Source organism: Carlito syrichta, unplaced genomic scaffold (genome assembly GCF_000164805.1).
Source record: "Carlito syrichta isolate Samal-C Ts95f unplaced genomic scaffold, Tarsius_syrichta-2.0.1 Scaffold101946, whole genome shotgun sequence".
Lineage (NCBI taxonomy): Eukaryota > Metazoa > Chordata > Mammalia > Primates > Tarsiidae > Carlito > Carlito syrichta.
In genome coordinates this window covers 61,411-71,664 of record NW_007046042.1, presented here as the reverse complement: position 1 = coordinate 71,664, position 10,254 = coordinate 61,411, and the positions used below count along the sequence as shown (strand labels likewise).

The window sequence follows — 10,254 nt, the reverse complement described above, 5'->3', positions numbered from 1 at the left end:
GCTGCCGCCGGCGCGTGCGCACTCGCTCAGGCCGGCCGCCGGGGCTGAGTCCCTGGGCTAGCCGGGCCTTCCCGGATGGGGCCTGAGGGTGGAGCCGAGTTTAGGGAAGTGACCAGGCGGACACCGCCCGGAAAGCACCCCGCGTCCTGTGCGCGGCCCCAGGGCTGCGACAGCCGACGGTTGTGTGACTTGCCCCGGCTCCTGCCCGCGGTCGGCGGGGCTGATCCCCATGCCGGTGGCAAAGCGATCCCTGGGGCGGATGCCCTGAAGGTCCTGCTGCCTCTCGGGTACGGACTTCTCTCTTGGGGAGGGGGCCGGGCCTCGGCGGTCCCCTTGCCCCGCCCACTCCGGAAGCGGCGGGGTCACGTGGCCGGCTTCCTCTGCAGTTCCGGGGGGAGGGGGAGCGCGTTTCGCTGTGGACAGTCACTCGCTCCCCTGGCTATGGCGTCCCCCAGCTCTACACACGGTGGAAGTTTAAAGAGCTCTCGAGCACTAGAGTTTGGCCTGTTACTTTCTGTCAGCGATCTCTGGGACCCTGAGCCATTGCATAGGGAGTTGTCGGGCAGGGTCCTCATTTGGGGTTGTGAATCTTGGCTTTTTGGGAACGATCCCTGCAGGGCAGAGGGTCGTTTGTGTACTAACTGTATCCAGCAGTTCGGAAGGACTTGCTGGGACAGTTGAGCACCCTTGGTGTCCCGTCTAGCATCGTGAAGCCCTGCTTTATTCTGAAGACGAGTCTGGTTCGGGTTTGGGTCCTCCTCTGACCTGTAAAGTCAGCATTTTTATCTAAAGCTAACATTGGATGCTGTGAGTAGGAAACGAGTCGGTAGCCTGTGCATTCTTTGAATTTTGGGTTCATCTCGCAGGTCTGCTTTTTACAAGTCTTCCATGAGAGAGAGAAGTGGCTTGGGTGGGAAAACAGTGACTTGAGCCTCGTCTGGGGAGGGGGGTTAGTGATCTCTTGACGTGAGGCTGGTGTTGATACTTGCTGGTGTCCAAACTGGGGAGCTCTTGAGAAAGCAAAGGGCGCGATTCCCCAGAATCCTTTTCCTTATGTGTGTGTGGCTCGTCCGCCAGGCCTCCGGTGTGGCTGTCTCTGATGGCGTCATCAAGGTGTTCAATGACATGAAGGTGCGCAAGTCTTCCACACCAGAGGAGGTGAAGAAGCGCAAGAAGGCGGTGCTCTTCTGCCTGAGTGAGGACAAGAAGAACATCATCCTGGAGGAGGGCAAGGAGATCCTGGTGGGTGATGTGGGCCAGACTGTCGATGACCCCTACGCCACCTTTGTCAAGATGCTGCCAGACAAGGACTGCCGCTATGCCCTCTATGATGCAACCTACGAGACCAAGGAGAGCAAGAAGGAGGACCTGGTGTTTATCTTCTGGTGAGCTCCTGCTTGGCCCCAGAGGTGTGGGTTTGGGGAAGGGGTTGCAACAGAACACTTGTCAGTCGGCCCAAGGGTTCTTGCGGTCATTCTTGCTTTGCCATTGCTACCAATTCCCTAACTCTTGCTTCTCTCCAGGGCTCCTGAGTGTGCACCCCTTAAGAGTAAAATGATTTATGCCAGCTCCAAGGACGCCATCAAGAAGAAGCTGACAGGTAAGGGCCCGCATCGGCAGTGTCATGTGCCCTCTCTTCAGGCCTTGGCTGCAGAGTGGGGTGAGTGGCATGGCGGAGGGGGTCCTCTCCCTCCTCTTCCCTGCTTGCTGGGAGGTGATCTTGTCTCCCATCTGCTTCGATTGGCTCCTTCCCAGTCGCAGCAATCCCCACCCCCACCCCAGTACTTCCTGCTCACAGATAGTCCTCTTTCTTCCCTGCAGGAATAAAGCACGAATTACAAGCAAACTGCTACGAGGAGGTCAAGGATCGCTGCACCCTGGCAGAGAAACTGGGGGGCAGCGCCGTCATCTCCCTGGAGGGCAAGCCTTTGTGAGCCCTTCTGGTCCCCTGCCTGGAGCATCTGGCAGCCCCAGACCTGCTCTCGGGGGTTGCGGGCTGCCCCCTCCCTGCCAGACCGGGGGGGCTGGGGGGATCCCAGCAGGGGGAGGGCAATCCCTTCACCCCAGTTGCCAAACAGCCCCCCCACCCCCTGGATTTCCCTCCCTCCATCCCTGACGGTTCTGGCCTTCCCAAACCGCTTTTGATCTTGATTCCTCTTGGGTTGAAGCAGACCAAGTTCCCCCCGGGCACCCCAGTTTGGGGGGGGCCTGTATTTTTTTTAACAAAACCCTCATTCCCCACCTGTTCCTCTCCCTTCCCATGCTGCCAACTTCTAACCGCATAGTGACTCTGTGCTTGTCTGTTTAGTTCTGTGTACAAATGGAATGTTGTGGAGATGACCCCTCCCCCTGCCGGCTGGTTCCTCTCCCTCTTCCCTTGGTCATGGCCATTTATGGAAGCAGGACCAGTAAGGGACCTTCGATTAAAAAACAACAAAAAAAAGACAATAATAAAAAGGCTCATTAATGGGATGTTTGTTTCAGGGTTGGGGTCCAGGAGCCCTTTGCGAGAACAAGCAGAATCTCTCTCCTCTAACACACCCTCATCTGGGCCCAGAAACTGGCTGACAGCCTTTGATGGTCGTCACTCTTTTGTGAGCAGTGCTGTGATTGGCAGCAGACTTGCTGTTTAAGGGGTGGCTGAGCCCAGGGGGTGTCCATTACTGGCTACAGAGGTCCTCAAGCAGGAATGGATCATGCCTGAGCTGGTTGCTTCCGTAGCCTCACCTGGGTGGGCAGTGAGGTCCGCTTTTGAGACGCTAGTCTTGCCCAGGTGTGGGCTGATCACTGCAGGCCCCAGGTTGCCTGTAGCGAACTTTCTCCATCTTCAAGGAAGTTTGGTTTTCTTTGCTCTGTCACTGGGTGGCTGACTCACATTTATGATGGTGAGGTTCAGTGGCTGCTATGAGTCAGGCCAAAATGAGCCTTTGGCTTACTGTAGAATGGCTAGAGTCCATTCGAGGTGGGGCCAACCAGGTGGAGCCCGGGACTTCAGACCCAGGTGTTTTGAGCACCACCTCTCTGTTTAACCAAGAGGGTGTCGCCATTGTCCCAGGTGTTTGCCAACATCGCCGTGGGCTATCTCCAGCTAGTACCTTCACCTGTCCAGCAGGTGAAGGAATCCAAGAAGTCTGCCCTTAGGGTAAGGTGGATTTGGGCAGGTGATGCAGGATTTAACCTTCCCTAATCAGCTGAACTGAAAAAGTGAGCAAACCTCATGAAGTTAGAGAGTTGGCCCCTTAGCTCCTGGAGCTTGTCAGCAGCTGAGGGAGGGAGGGTTAGAAAATAGGTGTAGGGAACTTGTGATTAGTCTTAAGTGTGGTCTGTGCTAGGGCTTGTGGGGGTGGGGGCAAACCTTGAAGACTTCTGAGTTCCAAGTCCCGGGTGTCACACCTTCCATGGGGAGCTTGCTGCCACTGGAGAAGGCAGGGGGTGCTGCAGTGGTGCCCTCCTTAGTGTCCCTGGGACCTGGTCTTCACAATGCCCTGGCAGAAGGTGTGCCTGGTGGCCCTTGAGCTGCGGGAAGGATGGACAGCAGAATCCCTTGCTACAAAATCAGGCCTTTAATTTGTGAAGAACAGGCTGGGAGCAAATGAGCTTACTTCTTCAAGGCCCGAGGGGTGGGTAGAGGCTGTCCCTCAGCCTCCTGGGGAGGAAGGTCAGGGTCCCCGAGGCTCAGCTGGGCTTTGGCCAAGTATGGTGCTTTTTCAGGACCTGGCACCTTTGGGAGGGGGTCGGGCTCAGGCTTGCCCTGAGAGGATGTGGGGTGGTGGAAGGGTGTGGCTAGTAGCCACATTGCTAGGGAAGGAGGCATCTTGCTGGGGAGGAGGGTCTGGGAGAACCTTGCCCCGAGGGTCCCAGAGCAGGGTCTGTCCAGCCTCTCGCTGCTTGCTCTAAGGCTCCCCCTTTAGGGCAACAAGGGTGTTGCGGAGAATCAGGGTGCTGGCCTGCAAGAGGAGAAAGATCTTGAAATTCCTTGCTCCTCCCTCTCCTCTCTCCATACCCTGTCATATGCAGTAACAGCTGCCCTTTACTAGGCCTTCCAGTGATCAGAAGAGAAGGGAAGGTCCTGGCCAAAGATGGGCATGTCTGACCCCCTACCCCCAGAATACACATATCCTCATGCCCTAGGAGAGGGAGGTGGAGAGGCATCGAGGCTCAGAGAAGCCTGAGGACTCACCTTGGCGTGTTTGAGCTCCAGCTCCGCCAGTTCGATGAGGTTCTTTCGGAAAGAGGAGACCCGACGGGACTTGAAATCCATGAGCTCTGGAGACAGGGAAGTGGTATAGGGCCCCGGGGCAGGGCAGGTGACCCGGAGGGCTGCGGGCTGTGGGCTCACCCTGCTTGGCGGAGTCTGAGAGGCGCTCGAAGCGCTGGCAGCACAGCTGCTGGTGGCACTCAGCAGACCGCACCTCCCGGTTCCTGGTGCGGGCCTTGTCCAGGGCCTTGTTGGCGTTCTCGTAGTCGGCCAGCGCCCGCAGCCGTCGGTACAGCAGGTCCTAGGGCCGGCGGGCACCGGTCACTGCTGCCCGCAGCCCTGCCCTCCCCAGCTGCCCCTCTCTTACTGGCCTCCAGCCCTGACCTCCGCTCTGGGGCTCTCACCTTGGCTGCCTGGGAGTCTCGCATGTAGTATCTCAGCATATCCGACAGCTTCAGGTCCTCGTCAGAAGCCACCCGGCCCTCCAGCTTCTGTATCAGGAAGGTGGGGACTGGGAAGGGAGCTTGCCAGAGGGGCAGCTAAGGGGTGGCAGGCTCCTCTTCATCTAAACATCCAGCAAAGAATCACTTGGTAACCGCTCTAGGTCAGGCCCTGATTTTCAGGGGAGCAGGCCAGGGAAGGCTTCACAGAGGAAGTGGCATCTGACTCAGATCTTGGCGGTTGAGTAGGAGCTGGCCAGACAGGGCTGAGGGCTTTGCAGCTGGTGCAAGCCTGGTGTGGGAGCCTTTAGTTCATGCAGTGAGGGCACTTGGGCAAAGCAGGGAAGGTCAGTGGCTGGGTCACAAGGAACTGAAAGTAGGGGGCTCTGTGTTTTGGGTAGCTTCCATTTAGGAAGGCTGGTGCTCCAGGGACTTTCTTGGGGAAGAGTTAGAGAAGTGTGCGTCTGGGCAGCGCATTGGCAGTTGATGTAGCCTGCCCAAGGCATGGGCATATCCTTGTGTCTCCTCCACCACAGACACGCTGAAGACTGGATCCTCTTCACTCTACCCCTTATTAAACTACTCAAGTGTGAGCCCAGGGTGTCACTGGCTCCAAGTTATCACCGGACATTCTGAAACGATCCTGGAGCACGCCCCTCTCCCAGGACTCATCTTCCCTGAAAGGCTCGCTCCGGAGCCTTTGAGCACAGGAGGCAGTACTCACCCTCAGCCGTTCAAAGAGTTCTGCCAATTTGAGAAAGCTCCTAGGAGGCCGTGGGGAGGAGTGAGGACAGGGAGCTGAGGGCCAGCACAAAGCCTCTCTGCCCTCAGTCCCTCCTTGGGGATCTCCCTCCCCTGGTCTCCCGAATCCCGCAGGAGTGTCTACACCTCCCACCAAGAGCTGACAGCAGACTCTACAGAGGGACCCCTCATGGGCAGACACAGTATTGCAGGCATAGGGAGAGGCTGGGGGTCCTCACGTCCTTAGCTGGTTGACTTCCTGTGCTCCCAGACTGCTCAGCGCAGCGGAGATAGGGATGTAATCGTCTGCCAGACCTGTTGGGGAACAACCTCGCATCAGAGCCCCTGGGTCTGCACACCACACCCCACCCCTGGTGCTAGTGGCCACAGACAGACACCAAGGCGTTCCCTGCTCTCTCCTTTTCCCCAGGAGAGAGGGGCAGTGGAATCCAGGTCCCCTTGGGTTCCGCATACACTTGTGGGAGCGCATGACACGGTCAGCCCGCAGGCAGGCGTCTCGGATGCGGGTATGGTATTCCAGCAGGAAGGTTCTCTCATGCTCAAAGAAGTCATCCACCTCCTGAGGGAGCCAGACAGGACGCCACTTACACTGGGTCACCAAGGAGCATGGCAGTACGGGCACCTGTGGTGGGCCCGGCCTCAATCCCTGCTGTGGACTTGAGGCCCTGGGTTGAGTCCAGAGGGGAGCCCTGGGGTTACCTTGAGCCCTGACATGCCGGTGATGAGGGCTTCATCTGCAGACTTCACGATATTCCTTAGAAATCCCCCAAGAAGCTCCTTCCTGTTCTTTCCTCGGACACTCAGCTGAGGCACACCAAGGAAGGGGGTGATGTTGTGGGGGGCATCTCCCAGGCCAAGTCCCATGCCACTCACAGAAGCTTGAGCCCACTTGAAGCCCCTTTCTCCAGCCCTGCCAAGTGACGCCCCCACCCCAGTCTTAGCCCCCTTTCCCGGGGGTGACCCCAGCATTCCAGCACAGCTCACATCCTGTCCATATTCCAAGAAGACAAAGAAGTTGTGATCCCGACGCAGGGTGGGGTGGGCTGCCAGGCGCTGCAGAAAGACCTCGTGCATCGCAACTGTCTTCTTAAAGATGGCCAGGTACTCCCTGCAGGAGCAGCAGACAGGCAGATCACATGCCTCCTCAGCACCTGTACTCCCGCCTGCCCCCTTCCGCTTGGCAGCCCTGGGGTCAGAGGTCAGAGTGTCTAAACATCCACGGGGTCAGCAGGGACAGCCAGGGAAGCAACCCCGGGGCTCTGGGGAGGGCTGGGAAAGGAGGTGGCACTCACGCTTCCAGTTCCTGCTTCATCTTGGCAAACTCCTCCCGGGTGACGGAGCTGTCCCCCTCGCCCAGCTTTTGCAGCTTTTCCCTGGAAGCCTCAAAGTCTGGCCTCGGGGGTGCCGGGGGTATCTACTCAAAGGAGGAACAGAGCTGGGAGACCTCCCACTGCCCAGGAGACTGTCACAGCCCTGGGTCCTCTGAGTGCCCGGCCCGCCCCACCAGCCCGCACCCGCCCCACTCACGATGAGGCCGGCGTAGTCTTCGTTCTCCACGTAAGCATCGTGGAGCCAGATGAACTCCTCGTGCTGCCGCACCACGGAGAACTCGGTCTGGGCGAAGTGGGGGAGGCAGCTCTGGAAGTGGGAGGCCTGGCTGAGGTCCCTGCCCCGCCCCACACCTGCTCCCATCAAGCATCCCGGACACCCACTTGTGGCCTCCGCATCCCTCATCCCACCGCCCAGGCTGGGGCTCAGGTGTCCGTGATTTCACGCAGGATGGTGGGGCCTTGGGGCCTCGGGCAAAGGCGACCAGAGATGACACAAGATGCTCGCTTTCAAGGAGTGTCAGGTGGAGGGACAGGGCCCCAGGGCTGTGCTGGTCGGTGCCTACCGGACTGCCCCTCGTGCCCATGCTGCCTCACCTTGGTTTGAACAGTGAATTTCACCTTGTCCCGCTCACTCACTGCGTCGGAGATCTCCACCTGTAAGGAGCTGTCTCCCTGCAGATCCACAGACATGGAGGAAGGCTGAGGAGGAGGTGAGGTCTCTGAGTTGCTGAGCACGGCTCCTGGGCCCATCCTGTCCCCGAAGATCTCTGGTCCCCCTTGCAGGGCCCTCCCCAGCAGCACTGCTTGGGCAGTGACCCAGGGCCACCAACAAAGGATCCTTATGTCACTGATCTGAGCTTTACAACTACCAAAATTATTTTCCCCTCCCTCGCATCCTTGGAGGGGAAAATACAGACGTTGAAACTAAGACTACCAGAGAGATGAAGTAACTTGTCTAAGGTCACACAGCTGCTAAGTGACAGGGCCAGATTTGAACCCTATTTATTTAGAGTTGGAGGCTCACTCTGTCACTCAGGCTGGAGTGCAGTGGCACACTCATGGCCACTGCAGCCTCAGCCTGCTGTGCACAGGCTCAACCTTCCAAGTAGCTGGAACCACAGGCACGCACCACCACGCCCGGCTAATTTTTCTATTTTTGGTAGAGATGGGGTCTTGCTGTGTTGTCCAGGCTGTTCTCAAACTTCTGGTCTCAAATGATTCTCCTGCCTTGGTCTTCCAAAGTGCTAGGATTACAGGTGTGTATTCTGACTTCTATCACCATAGGTTACTTTGGCCTGTTCTTGAACTTCATATGAATGCAGTGTTATAGTATGTACTCTTTTTTGCCACTTGTCTTTAGAGAGATCCATCAGTGTTGTGGTAGAGTGGCAGTTGTTTTCATTGCTGTGTCATGTTCCATGATATGGTTACATCAAAGTTTATGTATACACGCTCATGCTATTGTTGATGGTCATATGGATTATTTAAAGTTTTTGCCTATTATGAATAAAGCTGCCATTAACATTCTTTTTATTTTAAAAAATTATTTATTTTATGTTTTTGGGGGGTTTTTTTGAGTTGGAGTCTCATTTCGTCACCCAGGCTAGGTGCTGTGGCATGCTCATGGCCACCCGATTGTCGACCTGCTGGGTTCAGACGATACTTCTGCCTCAGCCTTCCAAGTAGCCAGAACGACAGGTGCGCGCTACCACGCCCAGCTAATTTTTGATTTATTGTAGAGATGAGGTCTCACCAAGTTGTCCAGGCTGTTCTCAAACCCGTGGACTCAGGCAATCCCCTTACCTCCGCCTCCCAAAGTGCTGGGATTACAGGCTTGAGCCACCGCCCCTGGCCTATTTTATTTTTAGAGATGAGGCTTCACTTTATTGTCCAGGCTGGTCTCCAATTCCTGGCCACAGGCAATCCTCCAGCGTCAGCCTCCGGGTAGCTGGAAGTACAGGCACACACCACTCCAATGGCTCAGAATTGTTAGTCTTTATTTTGGTCTTTATTTTGGTTAGTCTTTATTAGTAGAGGTGTGGTAACAGCGTGTTGGGGGTGTAATTTGTATTACCTGGTGAGGAATTATGCTGGGAAGCATTTTCTGTACTTATCTGCCATCTGAATGCCTTCTTTTTTTTGAGTTGGAGTCTCACTCTGTCACCCAGGCTGGAGTACAGTGGCACGCTCACAGCCACCGCAGCCTCAACCTGTTGGGCTCAGGTGCTCCTTCCACCTCAGCCTTACAAGTAGCAGGAGCCACAAGTGTTCATCACCATGCCCGAACATTTTTTGATTTATTGTAGAGACGAGGTCTCACCAAGTTGCCCAGGCTGGTCACAAACCCCTGAGCTCAGGCAAACCTCCCGCCTCAGCCTCCCAAAGTGCTAGGATTATAGGCATGAGCTACTGAGCCCGTCTTATTCTTTTTTAAAAAAAATAATTTTTGGCTGGGCTCGGTGGCTCAGCCTGTAATCCCACACGAGGTCTTGCTAAGTTGCCCGAGGTGGTCTCGAACCCATGGGCTCAGGCAATCCACTCGCCTCAGCCTCCCAAAGTGCTGGGACTACAGCCATCAAGCCCAATCCTTTTTTTACTTTTTACGTAGTATTTTTAAAAGTTTTATTTTCTGATTGTTGCTGGCGTATAGAAACATTAAATTTTTATATATTTACCTTGTGTACAGGTCAATTTACTTATTAATTTTAATAAATTCTTAAAATAGCTTGCTAAATTTACTTATTAATAGTTTGTAGATTCTTTTGGATTTCCTACATATACAATCCTACAACATAAAATAATGACCATTTAATTCGTCCTTTCCAAGTTTTATACCTTTATTTCTTTTTCTTGCCTTATTACACTTGCCAGGACCTCAAGAACAACGTAGAAGTGATAATGAGGTAATAATGTAAATTATTGACTTATGTCTGATTGCAGAGGGAATGTATTCAAAATGTAACACTGAAAATGTTCTTAGATATTCTTTATCAAGGAGATCATAATAAAGCTTAACAAAGCTCCCTGCTATGCCTAGTTTGATGAGAGTGTTTATTTTTGTCATTTTTTTCTCCCTTTATTGAGATACTCACATAAATTTTCCTGTTATTCCGTTTATGTGCTGAACTTCATTGATTGGCTTGCAAATGTGAAACCACCTTGCATTCCTGGAAGAACACCCTGTTCATGAAGTATTATCCTTTTATATGTTGCTTATTTAACTCGATAATATTTTGTTTATGATTTTTGCATTAATGTTCATGAGACTTGTTAAATTTTTTGTAGAGTTGGGGTATTGCTTTGTTGCCCAGGCTGTTTTCAAACTCCTGGACTCAAGCAGTCCTCCCACTTCAGCCTCCCAATGCTGGGATTATAGGCATGTGCCACTGTGCCTGGCCTCATGATATATATATATATTTTTTTTTTTTTTTTTTTTTGAGTTGGAGTCTCACTCTGTCGCCCAGACTGGAGTGCAGTGGCCGCTCCCGGCCACCGCAGCCTCGACCTGCTGGGCTCCGGAGAG

The 10,254-nt window shown here is 54.4% G+C and overlaps 2 protein-coding genes across 6 annotated transcripts in view; one reads left to right on the top strand and one right to left on the bottom strand.

Moving 5' to 3' along the window:
• The window catches only part of CFL1 (cofilin 1), a 6,191-nt gene extending 3,719 nt beyond the window's left edge, over window positions 1–2,472 (top strand). For 3 of the 4 annotated variants that reach the window (XM_021715664.1, XM_008064727.1, XM_021715668.1), the window contains exons 2-4: window positions 1,078–1,385; window positions 1,524–1,600; window positions 1,822–2,470. In XM_021715664.1, coding sequence (XP_021571339.1) covers window positions 1,126–1,385; window positions 1,524–1,600; window positions 1,822–1,934 — 450 coding nt within the window. In that variant the 5' untranslated portion in view covers window positions 1,078–1,125 and the 3' untranslated portion in view covers window positions 1,935–2,470. Of the gene's footprint in view, window positions 1–1,077; window positions 1,386–1,523; window positions 1,601–1,821 lie in introns of all 4 variants that reach the window. The other variant, XM_021715674.1, reaches the window with a different exon arrangement.
• Window positions 2,473–3,318: 846 nt separating this feature from the next.
• SNX32 (sorting nexin 32) overlaps window positions 3,319–10,254 on the bottom strand; it is a 10,427-nt gene continuing 3,491 nt past the window's right edge. The window contains exons 2-14 of one of the 2 annotated variants that reach the window (XR_504740.1): window positions 7,326–7,430; window positions 6,928–7,038; window positions 6,693–6,814; window positions 6,385–6,508; window positions 6,100–6,204; window positions 5,854–5,959; window positions 5,619–5,694; window positions 5,363–5,402; window positions 4,603–4,689; window positions 4,340–4,499; window positions 4,181–4,266; window positions 3,843–3,947; window positions 3,319–3,516 (exon numbers count right to left, since the gene is read on the bottom strand). Coding sequence is in view for 1 of the 2 variants with exons in the window: in XM_008064717.1 (XP_008062908.1) it covers window positions 3,894–3,947; window positions 4,181–4,266; window positions 4,340–4,499; window positions 4,603–4,689; window positions 5,363–5,402; window positions 5,619–5,694; window positions 5,854–5,959; window positions 6,100–6,204; window positions 6,385–6,508; window positions 6,693–6,814; window positions 6,928–7,038; window positions 7,326–7,430 (1,176 nt within the window). In the remaining variant the exon portion in view is untranslated. Of the gene's footprint in view, window positions 3,517–3,540; window positions 3,948–4,180; window positions 4,267–4,339; window positions 4,500–4,602; window positions 4,690–5,362; window positions 5,403–5,618; window positions 5,695–5,853; window positions 5,960–6,099; window positions 6,205–6,384; window positions 6,509–6,692; window positions 6,815–6,927; window positions 7,039–7,325; window positions 7,431–10,254 lie in introns of those variants that run through there. The other variant, XM_008064717.1, reaches the window with a different exon arrangement.